We start from the raw sequence: 14,049 nt of genomic DNA on the forward strand, positions 1-14,049 counted from the left end.
CAGGGAAGAACGCAGACGCCTAGAGATGTTGAGTGACTTTGTCAAGGCCACACAGCGTGTAGGTAGCAGGGATAGGCACTAAAGCCCAGGTATTCTGTCTCTGCGTTTATCCTGACTCTGGATCCAGAGCTCTGCCATCTTACCAACCTCCATAAAATATGGCAAATGTTCTCACATGCTTTGTGAACTCCTATTTGCTTAGGGACTGACTTCACCAATCAAGATAGGAATTAGATAAAAATTTGACAGAAGTTAGGCGAAAAAAGGAGAGTAAAACAATGGCTAAGTGAGAGAAAAAGCAAAAATTTAGACGCACACACACCTCAAACCCTCAAACCTCCAGAGCTTCCTGCCTATGAACCGAAAGGGGGAGTGTGAGTTGCTTGGCCCTGGGGGCAGGGGTGAGCCTTCTCAAAGGCCCCATAGTCTTCCACTTCCTGAGGAGGCAGCAGCAGAACAAAGCCCGCAGACTCCTTTGCTCTTCTGTGTCCCAGCCATGGCTGCCACAGCCTCGGCGTCCTGGCACCATCCTGGGGGAAAAGACAAGATGGCGTGGAAGGTGCTGGTTATGGTGGCCTTGCTGCAGGCACAGCTCCCAGTTACAGGTAAGGCCGGACATCTCGGTGGCAAGGAGCTTCTAGAAACTCTTTGTGCGTGTGTGTTGGGTGGGTGGGGGGTGGGGAATGGTGGAGGGCTAGTGAGGAGCTGGTGTGTCTTTTGAATCCTGTTCTCCTCAAATCGAGGGGCGGCTGAGCAGGGGGATCGGGCTCGATGCCGGCATCGGTTCCTCACAGCCGAGCTGGGCATCGGGTCAGAGCCAGCGGCCTGAACACACCTGCCTCAAGGCCAGGTTTTTCCGGTGATAAAAGGAGAGAGGAAAGTCCACGGAGGGGAAGGATGGGGAGGAAGGAGGCAGAAGAGCCACGGAGGCAGGCCCAGTGTGGAGAAAAGGAGAAGGAGCATTTAACAGAACCTGGATGAGATGAGAAAATGTCAGCCAGGCCATCTTTCTCGTCTCGGCATCTTCTTTTACCCCCTTGCTGGCTCCATCACTCAGCCCCTTTCCTTCTTCCTTTTCCAGCAAAAACTTCTCTTGTTGGTCAACCAGGGTCACAGCCGTGACCTAAAGCACCTGGATGGGGCAGGGACTAAGCAGCGGGGTCAACGAAAGGGGGAAGGGGTCTTCCTCGGGGTCCGTGTCACGACACAGCTCTGTCATGGCTGCCCCCTCACCCCATGGCCCAGGGCGGCCCTGTGACACACCCATCGCAGGCTTAGTGACTCACCCACCGCCCCCCACTGCAAGCAGCTCTCCATCTGAGGCCAAAAAGCTAGAGATGCTGACAGAGCGTAGGGACAGATGAGAGGATGTGACCTGTTAATCACCACCAACCAACCAGCAAGAGAACTTACTCTTCACCTCGTTTGGTTCACGGGAGCCTGGCTTTTCTAGAATCCTTTCACTCCCACCATGTTTTCTAGGCCAGGTAATGAGGAGAACATGTGAAAAGAAGACAAAACAGACTGTCTTGGGGGTTTGGGGCCACAGCATTTTTATAAGGAATGGGACCAGCCGTATTTGAGTCTGAAGAAACAGGGAGGGTGGTCACAGGCAAACGACCTTCCCCCACCTCACAGGTTGCTTCAGCGTGGGAGAGCGTTTAGCGACAATGGTGGGAGGGCAGGAGAGGCCACGGGCGCTTCTGCTCCTGACGGGGACCATGGCACAGCCTCAGCTTGGTGCCTCAGGGGTTCTGAGGCTAAGTAACCATGGGGTTTTCTGTAAGATCGCAGCTTTCTTCTCAGAAAAGCCTTTGTTGGGTATGAGTCACATGGCGCTGTAGGGTGAGGGCTCCAGAGCAAGCCCCAGGCAGCCCACCCTGTGTGCAGGCGACAAGAGGACCACGGTAGCCTGGGAGCTCCCTGATTTCAGGGGTGCGGCTGACGGCAACAGCCTCAGACCGTGGGCTTCAGGCCACAGAGGTAATTCTGCTACGCAGAGCTTCCTCACCAGGCCGTTTGTGCTGGCCTTGGGGCCCAGGTAGCAGCAAAGAAGGGGTAGAAGAGAAAAAGAGGAGCTGCTTGGGGGGTTGGTGGCCGCCGAGAGCGGCAAACCAAATCCCACCCGGCAGACCAGACGGGGGCCGCGCCCATTACCACGAATGGCAGCACAGGAGGGAAAAGTTAGAGTGGCTGGATTTTTCATCTTTCCATGCCCCTTCTTTGCGGGGGTGGAGATGGACATGTCAGCTACTCCTAGAGAAGGCTCCTAGACGAAAGTCCTTCCAAGCGTCTCGCCCAGTTGAGGGGAGGGGAGCGGAGACTTGGGCCTTTAGCCCTGAGGGCTGCAAATGGCTCCATGTTGCCTTTACGACTGCGCTGGGCGGAAAGGCTGCTGGTGGGATTTGAACTGGGGCCTTCTCTCTTTTCTCGCTCAGTTAAGTCACCCGTCCCCGAACGTTTTTTAAAAATCCACTTTTTACTAAGATTTTTCCATTTGCCTTTTACGGAAATGCCCAGATCATGAGGATCAAAGCAAATATTGACCTAGTCTGTCTACATGAGGAGGTGTCCCCAGGTGAGAGTCTCTCACTGCGGTCACCGGGGTCCGCGGCTGGAAGTGACAAAGGCGGTGTGCTTAAACAGCACAGACTCACTTCTGCCAGCAGAGCCGTCAGCCGCTCAGTCCCTATAACTGTCTCCCCTACGGTGGCCAAGAGTGCGCCCCGTGGTTGGCGTGGCCATTGTCCTGCGAAGCGAGGACACGCAGCTATGACACAAAATCTTGGGGAGTGCAGGTTCCCACGCTCTACTTTTAGGGAGGCGGCTGGATGTGGTGGCAAAAGTCAGGTCAAACCCAGAATCCCAGTGCTGCCACTTTCCTAGCTGTGCAACCTTAGACAAGTTACTTAACCTCTCTGGGCCTTGGTTTTCTCCCCTCTAATGTAAGGATAACTTTCCTTGCAGGGCTGTAAAGATGAGAAATGAATGTAATGTGCTTGATACATAGCAGACAGCCAAACCATGGAAGCAGTATTAATTATTACTATTATTACATCATGGTCTGTTTTCTTGTTCTCGGTATCTAGCAACAGGAAATGGAAACCCATGGTTAGAATTCTTAATTTGCTCTCAACTGGGTGGTAAACAGCACTGGCCATTCTCTCCATCGGTCGAAATCCAACTCATCCTCCTTTCGAGTTCTGAGCATACCCATTCTAGCACAGGAACATAGTGGTGATCCAGCAGAGCGGTGGGCCCATTCGTGAACAAGGATCGAAGCTTTGACAGGCCACAGGATGAGGATTAGAATGGCCGTTTTTATTTTCTAAGACAACTTACTCTGTAGGGGCTGTGCCCCCAAAGGGAGAACAGGCTCCAAAATATATAATATAAATAGGGGGAAGAAAAGTGAGACAAAATCCAGCAGGTCGTCCCTGGTCAGGATGGCCACCCGAATTTTGAAGCTGAATGCTTGGTGTGCGTGCCCAGTGACCGGATAGTTAAATGTAAACTTCTCCAACACCAGATCGTTGCTTAAACTGCTCGGAGCTGGATGTGAGGGGAGCTTCTAAGTGATGCAGAACAAGAGGACAAGGTTTGCTTCAGTGGCATTCACCTGTCTCTGCTCATCCAGATGAGCGACTAATATTTTCTCCCTTGGCATTTCTCACACTTGCTGGTTTAGAGACCACAGCCGTGGCTGTGTGAGATGTCGCCCCGTCCTGGGAAGCTCTTGCTTCGGTGAATGACCACTGCTGTATGTATTTAAGATTCTTTTTCTGTTTGCCTTTGTCTTTAAAAAATTAGACTTAACGTTTACTGGATGTACGCTTTTACTTTCCAGAGTCCCCAGGCATTGTGTCTCATGTTTTATTTAGAAGGGTTAAGGCACTAACTCGGGAACTGTTTTGCATTAGGGCTGTCCAAACCTGCACTTCGGGAATCCTTTTTCTCCTGAGCCGTCTTTACCTATGGTCAGCTAATGGATTAAGTAAACAGCAGGGATCGGTCAACATAGACTTCTTCTCTGCTTGGGCCAACGTTAGCTCTTATTAAGACTGAGCTGATGGTAGATTTAATCAATTTGAGCAAACATTCAGTCAATTTGGTTAAAAAATCATCACACCAGTCACTTGACACATTAGTTGAAACAAACCGGTTAGTCCTGTGGTACTGAGCCGTTCCTTCCAGCCTAAACAACATGAGTCTATGTTCCCTGAGGGAAGGGGAGCCTCAGTCTTGCTCGGAGAGGTGTGCGGTGCTTAGCCCACTGCTGGGAGCAGAGGCCACACACAGTACATGCATGCTTGTTGAATGAATTCAAAAGTGGATGAATGAAAGAAATCTAGATGTTTCCATGTGATTAACTTTAATGGTTTAGTGGGTAGGGAATACATTGGCGTGGCATTATTTGGACGTTTCATCTACAGAACTTAGCATTTAAATTTAAACCAAACAAAAAAACAGACGTTAAGCTGGTGGAGGGGACAGGGCAGCGTGAGTGAGCAAAATGATTCAAAATGAGTTGCGAGGATGGTTTAAGATAAAATCTGCTGTTATTAAAATTTTTGATGTAAAATTTCCGATATTTGTTTGTTTTGGACCTACGAACAAGATAATTTCATACGACTCAAATAATATTATATCTCAAAAATAAATCGATACACGAAAAACGTTCATTTTTCTGACTTGGCTTAAACCCTAGGGAAAAAGCAGAAAATAAACAAGGCTATCAACTGTTGGAGAATGTTGACCAATAACATTAAATGAGAGGTACCAGGAGAAAAATAATTTTGTGGATTATGGCAAAAAGCACAGTATCCAATTGCCTCAAAATATGGAAAGAAGAAAAAAGCAGGTTACCTAACCAGTGTAGTCTGATTTGGTCTAGGTTACTAACTAAGTGTTCCAAGTAGCTCTCGATGTTTTCCCCTCTCTTAATTCGAGGTATTTTAATAAAAATATCATAAACTCATTTGAGGAAATTATACATTGTTTAAATCCATAATCTCACAAGCTAGCCCAATAACTTTTCATTTGGACTTCTTTGTGTTCCACTCCAATGTTTTTTATAAGTGTATACATATCTTTATGTAATTGCCATCATAAAAGCATTTCCGTGTGCTGTTTTCTTAGTAATCCATCGTGAGCATTTTTTATGCTTAGCCTTCACCATTTTTTGTTTTAAAGATTTTATTTACTCATTTGAGACACAGAGATACAGAGAGAGAGCGCATGAGCAGGGGGAGAGGCAGAGGGAGAGGGAGAAGCAGGCTCCCCGCTGAGCCAGGAGCCCGATGTGGAGCTCGATCCCAGGACCCTGGGATCATGACCGGAGCTGAAGGCAGACGCTTAACCATCTGAGCCACCCAGGCGCCCTACGATTGTTTTTAATTACTATGTAAATTTCCATAGTTTATGCATTGTATTTTCCTACTCCTTTATTGTTGGACATTTGGGCTGTTTCTAATTTTTATTATTATAGCTAATGCTGCAAGAAAATCTTTACATTCGTAGCTTTTAAAATTTCTTTTGAATTCCTTCCTTGGGCTTAATTTCTCCAGGATTGACAATGAAAGGAATTGGTTAAAGTAAAAGAACATTTCGCAGGATACTTTAGGCTTCTGTTGAAAACAATTGTCAAGGAAAGAGAATTTTTTCCTAACTCTCTGACCATCTGCGATTGTTTCGGTCTTCTCTAGAGCAGCAACATGGGAAGGGAAAGAGAGGGCCATAGAGCTAGAAAGATCTGAATTCAATTGGCGGTTCCTCCCCAGGCTTTCACTGAGGGGAGCTGCCGGCCCTCAGAGCCCGTTCTTCCTCGGTAAGATGGTGGCAGTGATGTCTACCTCCTGCAGAGGATGGTGGAGCAGAAATGCCACTCGGAAGTGCTGCACGCAGAAGGTGCTTGAAAAGCAGTAGCCAATACCATGGGGGCCTGAGTCTCCCAACCTGCAAAGAGACAAAACGTCATTTTCCCAATGCGATAGCTGGGAACACTGGTACTGATATCTTTCTTTTTCTTTGTTGCTAAATTGCCATGCAAACTTGGGCACACAGCTCTCTCTGGGCTTTGGTTTTTCATCTGTGAGATGAGAGAGAGCTGAACATCCCTTTCACCTACAAAATGAATTGCATGTGTTCTTGAAATTATGAAGTTTTTAAGAACATTTACTTATCAGCCCCCACCTTCCTGGTATTGGCTCACAGAATCAGGAAACTAAACTTCATGATTCCCTGCAGCTCCAAATACTTTTTTTTTTTTTTAATCTGGACTGCCACCTTATCACAATATTTTTAACTCTCTAGCAGGAGCCTCTGTTGTGAAAAATCCAAGGACAAAGTCCAACATTTTCTGCCTTGTCCTTTATGCTGTCCATTGACTGCAGATTTATTGGGGGCCACCCAAGGACTTGGTTGGTAAGGACTGACTTGAAGAGAAAGCAGATTGCTGTCTAAAGCAGCCAAATTTGCAGCGGGGGAAATGTTAGGAGTGTCCACTGTCCACCTTGCTTGCCTGTTATGATTTGTGCTACTCAGCAACTAATTTTCAGGCTCAAGGGGAAAAAATAAATAGAAAGCATTAGAACAAGGACAGGCAGGATCCCTGCCCCGTCCAGACCATCGGTCTCTTAATGTAGTCAGACCTTTATATTTACAAAGTGCCTTCCTACGCCTTTACTTACTTGATCCTCATCACCATCCTATGGCAGGTGGCAGATAGAAGAGTAGGATTCTCTTTTCATAAACAAAGAAAATGAGGCTCAGAAGTTTGATGACTTGCCTAAGAGTGGAACCAGGCCTCAAACACAGTTTCTCTGATCCCTTGTTCAGGGTATGCATTCTCGAACATTCTATGAAGCCCTTTCCCACATCCTCGCTCATCAATTTGCAATGTCATATGCCCTGTGACTGAGCTCTGAGGCAGACTTCTGAAGGTATTGCCTTCAGTAAGCACTTACTCCTATTTCCCTCTCAATTTTTGAAGAAATAGTTATTTTGATGCTGAATATCCTCATGTAATATGAATTTTTCTGCTGAGTTTGAAATATTTGGTTGTTAATATGGAATTACGTTTTTCTTTGGCATGTTACTATAATTCTGAACTCACATTTTCCCACAAATCTGGGAAAATCCATCTTATCTATTTTACTCTTAATAAATATATCTATTTTGGAGCTTGTCTTGGGAGGGATGGCCACCCGTGTGCAATCAACCCATTTCCATGAGTACCCTGTCTCCACCACTGCCCTCCCTGTAGGTGAAAATCAAATGGGTAAAGCAAAATTAAATTAAATCATATTTGAGAGGTTTTGATTCTAAGTAATAGCCTGTAATTGATCTGTCTGATAAGAATGTATCTTCATACAATGTATAAGGCTTTGTATGTGTGAGGTTTTCTAAAGGAACAGAGCACCATTATACATAGACTAAGTTGAGATTTTTTTTTTTCATGAAATCCTCAAGGAGTGGGAGGATGGCCTTTGAATGACAAATGTCTGTAATCAGTTTTCAATTATTTTTGTCAGATCTTAGTCTTTTCTTTTCTTTTTTATTTATTTATTTATTTGACAGAGAGAGGTAGCTAGAGAGGGAACACAAGCAGGGGGAGTGGGAGAGGGAGAAGCAGGCTCCTGGCTGAGCAGGGAGCCCGATGCGGGGCTCGATCCCAGGACCCTGGCACCATGACCTGAGCCGAAGGCAGACGCTCAACGACTGAGCCACCCAGGCGCCCCAGTCAGATCTTAGTCTTGAGTCCACTTGCATCTGCTTGATCTGAGCTCAGGAAGGGCAAACCCTTTCTCTGTTGACTGGCTCAAAACAAACCAAGATAAGAAATCCGAAGCAGAGCAAAATATGTGAAGCATTAAAGAACCAAATATGTGACTATCCGTTACCTTCCCGAAGTTGCCTAGGAGGAGGGCTGGAGAAAGGAGCGCTCAGGAGCTTCTGCAGGACCATGTGTAGGGCGCTGGGCTAAGAGTGGGTTGCCTTTGCAAACCTTGGGGTTGGGGAGGACAGCCCAGAATGTAAGCCTCCACCACCATGTAGGATATGACAAATTGTTCCTTCTCTCTGTTGCTGTAGATTCTAGAAGCTCAACTGTGCGCTTCTGTGTTTCCCCAGGTCCCCTCCACGGGATACTGTACTGGTTCTAAGACATAATGTGCATGATGGGCCTGAGTTAGAACTGCCCTTTCATCATGCGGGCTGAGAGGGACGGTGGAGAATTGGAGAGAAGAGGTGTTATAGGGGAAAGAATAGAAAAGACAACCTGGAGGTGGGGGTGGAGGTTGCAACTTGGGTTGCAAGCTGGGTAGTAGCTCCAGATACACACCTCCTTTGCTACTAAACTCAGCATGGAAATTAGCACAGGCTCACAAAATGATGAAAATTGGGCCAGACCATAAAGAAACAAGCCTGTAGACAAATTGCAAGCTGCTCCAGGGAGAAGGCAGCTGAGCCAAGTGAATCCCCCTGTGCCCAAGCCCGGTCCTACGGGTGATGGCCCAGGGTGGGTGCTGGCAAAAATCCGTGCCCGTGTGTGTTGACCCAAGTGCTTGGGGGGGTGGGGGTGGGGAGAGGAGGAGTGCAGGGGTCTGTGCCCCAGGGCGCATGCTTGGGTGGGAGACGCCGTTTGTGTATGTGTCCTGGTGTGTTCCAGAGTGTGTGTGTGTGCGTGTGCGCATGCGTGCATGCGCGCATGCTTTGGTGCCCAGTGTTCGCACACTGCCGTGACTAGTGCATGCATGTGCTCGTCCGAATGCTGATGGGCAGGTCTTGTGTCTGCAGATACGTGTTTTTGTTTGGCAGCAATGAGTGGTTTTGTGTGTATGGCATGTACATTTAAGAGGAGGTCAGTGGCAGTAGGACAGCTCTGAAGAAGGAAGGGCAAACGTTGGTTGAACTCACAGCTGGCCATCTGGGGAGGTGAATGGTAGGGCTGAGACGTCACTGAGCACATTCTAGGGATTCTGTGCAGAAGGGAGACAAGAAAACTTCTGTTCAAAGTAGAATCTCTAGGACCCTGGAGAGGTGGGGTGGCCTCATTATAGATGCAGAATCTCCAGGTCCCCCAACTTCCCTCAGGACTTTCCCATCTCCCAAGTAAGCCTGCTGTCTTTCCTTCATTCTACCTTTCTTCCTCCCAGCTCTCTCTACTGAGAATGCAGACTATCTCACGGCCACCTGTAGAAATCCTGTCTGCCCCCTTAGAATCCAGCCCAGATGTGTGTGGCTCTCCTGGGCCCACTGTTAACATTGTTATCTGCATTAAGGTGACAAAAGAAGGTGGAAAATTTGTTGTTCTTAGGACTCAGAATTAAAAACCCAACACAAATAGTTCCCTACAGTGAGCCTTTCTCATAGTGGAAGCCCAGCACACAAATAGTTTCAGGAACACTTACCCATCCGCAGAAAATGTTGCCAGCTTCCCCAAATTCTCACCAATTCTTTCCACAGTGGCCATCTTATGAGTTCTGACGAAAACAGTCAAAATGCATGTGACGCTTTTCTTTGTTTCTGCCCTGAGAACAGAACGGCAAGCAATCCAGTAAGGTTGTTTCTAGTGACCTACTTTGGCCATCGAGAGTTGGTTTTGCCAGACCGATAGTTATTTTTAATATCCAACTGTTCAAACCATCTGGTCAGCTACTGGACATATCAGTGAGTAAATATTAACCAAGCACCTCTCATGCGCCCCTAGTCGAACAAAAGTCCTGCAGACGGTTGGCCAAGCGGCCCATTGACCAGGCCAGTATCTTGAAGATGCACGTTGAGTGATTGAGAGCCTATGAGTAAAAGAAAGCTTCCCTGGTCCTGTAGGTCATGTTCTCAGGTTTTATGAAAAAGTCTTAATTTGTCTACAGGCTTGTTTCTTTATGGTCTGGCCCAATTTTCATCATTTTGTGAGCCTGTGCTAATTTCCATGCTGAGTTTAGTAGCAAAGGAGGTGTGTATCTGGAGCTACTACCCAGGACTGTTTTGAGTTAGGCCGGAGAGCTTCAGAAATTCCCCCTTTGATTTCCTCAGATTAGAGAGAAATCTTTGTCTTTTCTCCCACTTAACCATCAACGCTTCAAAGCTCAGACCTATATAAAATACACAAATGCTTTCTGGACAAAATGAATCTTGTCCGTTTTCTTTGGATTTTAGTGGGAACAATAAAGATTGAGCTACAAAAGGTTGGCAAAGAGGATTATTCTTTTTCTTTCTATTAAGCATAGAGGCTTCAAAAGAACAGCTCAGAAAGTCAAATAATTGTATCGGCTGCAGCTCACCCATCCATCTCCCTGCTGACCTGGTCTGTGAAATCCCCTTTAAAAACTTGGCCAGCTCTCACCTGCCCACGGCAAATGCTGTATTGTTAAATGTCCCCATACATAATTCCACAAGGGAGGCTGCTATAAAGCAAATTCCTTCCGTTTCAACAGAGCACCTCGTCAAGGATAGCTCTTTGGGGTGAGGGGAGGAGTGCCTCTAATTTTCAAAGCTTTGTAATCTCATCTTGGGGAGGGAGCTACTTGAAAACCAGAAATGGGTTGTGAATAAAGTTATAATCACAAACTCCTGCAATCTAAAGGGACCAGCAGGAGGATGTGGAAGGGGAGAGTTAGAGAACAGTTTTTTATCTTCCTGGCTATTTCTTGATTTCATTGGTTTGGAAAAAACACGTCCGTTAGCTTCTAGCTATGGCTCTAAACACAAGGTCTCTGACTTGGAGCTGATCTAATCCCTGGTTTGCTTGCAGACCGTAGCTTCCTCAGAAAATTCCTGTCAGCCCTTTTGAAGAGCACAAAATGGCTCCTCTGGGCCAAAGGATAAAGAGAGGGTTTGGCTATTTAGGCATTTTTCATTTGGGGTTTGAACATTTTCTAGCAGCGTTTAAGCCGGGAGTGATTTCAATTTAAAAAGAAGAAGAAATCTAACTTCCAAATTGGTAGTCATCTCAAATTCAGTACAGAGTGATCACCCAAGGAAGCCAGACTGTGCTGTAGGGCATCCTCTCTATGGTCCTGGATGCTCCTCCTCCCGCAGGGTTCCTTCAAGCCCCCGGTCCTTCTCTGTCAAGTCTGACCCTGTGTCATCACCTGTCTCTCCTACCACCTCCATTCCCTCTCTTGAAGGTTTGAAAAATCAGAGAGAATACACAAGTCACATGTAATAGGATTTTGAATTATGCAAGTTCAAAATAATGCAATACAAAAAAATTAATGTTTCCATTTACGTGCGCTATTAAAAATAATGTGACTCTAATTTTACAATTATTCTTATATGAGAAATTAATTTTGCAAAGTCGCCGGGAATGCACCTCTCACTTTGTGGAACTCCCTTGTTATCAGAAGTGGCTTGTGGTCATATCATGATTAGGTCAGGGTGGGAGCCGGGATGCTGCCAGTGAATTTTACCTTCAGTGACAGGAAGAGGGCATGGAGTCTCTCTGGGAAGATTTTCTATGATCGAAGTGGGCGTGGCCTGATGTGGCCGAATCACAGGGTATTCGAGCTGGGGAGGATAGGTATCTTCAAGATCCACTTCCAGATTTTACCAGGGAGGAATGCTTGCCCAAGAAACCAATAAACCAGCTGAATGTCACATAGGCAGCAAGTGACAGGGTCAGTACTTGAACCAAGGACTTTTGGATTCTTGCTCGGGCTTTCAGTCCTCTGGGCCAGCAGGTTGCTGTAAGGAAATGGTGCTTCCTGAGCTGGCCACTTGGGCCTTAGGGGCCTAGAAATAGGCACGGCACGTTGGAATAGCAACCACAAGAGAGCTCAGGTGGCTGGGTGCTGTTAGCTCAGTCTGCCCGTGAGGCCCTGATGATGGATTGCAAACTGGCCACCTCCGTGAGCCAAAAATATACTTGGGAGAGTGTTGGTTGAATTGTTTAGTAATGTAAGGATTTATTTTCTATTTTTAATTTTCTATTTATTATTTTTAAGATTTTATTTATTTATTTGAGAGAGAGACAGAGATAGCGACAGAGAGAGCGTGAGCAGGGAAAAGAGGGAGAAGCAGGCTCCCGGCTGAGCAGAGAGCCCAATGCGGGGCTCGACCCCAAGACCCCAAGATCATGACCTGAGCCGAAGGCAGATGCTTAACCAACTGAGCCACTCAGGCGCCCCAGGATTTCTTTTCTTTCTTTTTTTTTTTTTTTTAAAGATTTTATTTATTTATTTGACAGAGAGAGAGATAGCCAGAGCAGGAACACAAGCAGGGGGAGTGGGAGAGGGAGAAGCAGGCTTCCCGCTGAGCAGGGAGCCCGATGTGGGACTCGATCCCAGGACCCTGGGATCATGACCTGAGCCGAAGGCAGACGATTAACGACTGAGCCACCCAGGCGCCCCAGGATTTCTTTTCTAATTTAGCCATTTTCATTTGTGTAAATTTTCACTTATTGAATTTGCATAGAATGAACATACACGTTTAATTTTCTTAAAGAAAGACATGCTCAGATTTTCCTTTCAGTTGTTCCCCTCCCTAGTGTGGGCAGGAGTGATTCCTAGGACTTGGAAGGATTTCCCTTGCAGGGTTTTCTGTGATGCCATCTCACCTGGGATCCGCAGCCTCCTGCCTGTCACCCCATTCAGGAGGGAAAGGCAAATGCCTTCGTGTGGGTACTCAGTGGCATCTCTAGCTTCTCTACTGAGATTGTCTAGGACCATGGTGGCCACAGGGACAGGGACCCACTGATCGAAGATTCTGGCAGCCGCACTTGCCTCTGATAGCGATAGGGCGTCTGTTAGGTGCATCTAGTTGGGGAGAGAAGATTAAAGCGAAAGAGAGAAACTCTGGTAGTTTTCCTATTAGTGAAGAGAGTGTGTTTCAACAATGTATTTCATGGTCAGAGACATTATCAGCGATAGAGAGAAAATTCAGAGCATAGCCATGCCTTAATTCATCCTGAATGTATCTGAGCAGCACGACGACATGTCAGATGCCGCAGGTGGTAAGTCCCAGATGCTGCGCTCCTGGAACTCACACATTTCAGGGGCTGATGGATGGGTCCGACTGGTTTAGTAAAGTGACACAAGCTGCAGGGACAGTTAACCCTTGTGGCGAGGAACTTGCTTCGTGTGTCGTTCACATGTGTTAGGTCATCTAATCTTGTGGCCCTTTTACTGGTGTCCTCATTTGGCAGGTGGGGAACTGAGGCAGCGGTGTGTGGCTAGCCCATACACGAGCTGTGCTTTGGCCCCAGGCAGCCTGCCCCGGCCACCAACCATGTTGCTTCTGGGTGGGGGATAAACCTGACATTTCTCATGAACTTCAAGGTGGGGGTGGGGGGACCCGAGGTTTGTTTGCCATGTGGAGAAGGGAGTTGCAAAGGACAGATCAGGTGGAGGGAACACCCTGTTCCCACCCGAGGAAACCAGCAAACTCACCAGTGAGTGCTCTCAGTAGCCCCTCACTGCAATCCCGGGACCCTCACTCCGCACCCTCGGGGTGGGTCCTGGGGCGGAGAGCCTGCGGCGTCTCCCAAGTTCTTTCTATGATGGCTCAATTTACTTGCTTTGCACACTGATTGCCATTCTCCATGATGTGGCTCAGTGAGGAAAGAGAGGCATGTGAACACCCAAGAAAGGCACAGGGGCTTCGCCATCAGCATCATTAAGGGAAGGACACTCCCAGCTTAAGACATAAACATTCATTTCCAGGCGGGGTGGCTATGAAGCCCCTGCCGAAATGGGTGGCACAGATGCAGATTATGGGGTTGCTGAGCCAGCTCTGTCCCCTCCCCACCTCCGGAAAATGGAATAAGTATGTCAGAAGGGAGGGTGCCTCCCATCTTGGGAGCTCCGGGGTTGCCCTTTAGAAAAACATCGCCAGCACATTCTGCAATCTCGAAATGAATCTGAATGGTAATTCGAGCATCGGGGTTTGTTCTGGATATTAGACAGTTCTGCCTGCTCCCGGACCTCCTCTTCCCTGCTCTGATGTGTCAGGGCCACGGCCGCGGGGGTCTCAACTAGCCGAGGGACCTGCTGGTAGCAGGGGGTATGCGGCAAGAACAAACAGTTGTGTTTCCAGGTCACACCTGCCAGG

At 47.4% G+C, this 14,049-nt stretch overlaps 1 protein-coding gene across 2 annotated transcripts in view; it reads left to right on the forward strand.

Moving 5' to 3' along the window:
• The first annotated feature begins 433 nt into the window (after window positions 1-433).
• CD247 (CD247 molecule) overlaps window positions 434-14,049 on the forward strand; it is a 71,492-nt gene continuing 57,876 nt past the window's right edge. For both annotated transcript variants that reach the window (XM_035010916.1, XM_035010917.1), the window contains exon 1: window positions 434-605. In XM_035010916.1, the coding sequence (XP_034866807.1) occupies window positions 497-605 (109 nt within the window). In that variant the 5' untranslated portion in view covers window positions 434-496. The remainder of the gene's footprint in view (window positions 606-14,049) is intronic.

Source organism: Mirounga leonina, unplaced genomic scaffold (genome assembly GCF_011800145.1).
Source record: "Mirounga leonina isolate KUSES-001 unplaced genomic scaffold, KU_Mleo_1.0 Mir_154, whole genome shotgun sequence".
Classification (NCBI taxonomy): domain Eukaryota; kingdom Metazoa; phylum Chordata; class Mammalia; order Carnivora; family Phocidae; genus Mirounga; species Mirounga leonina.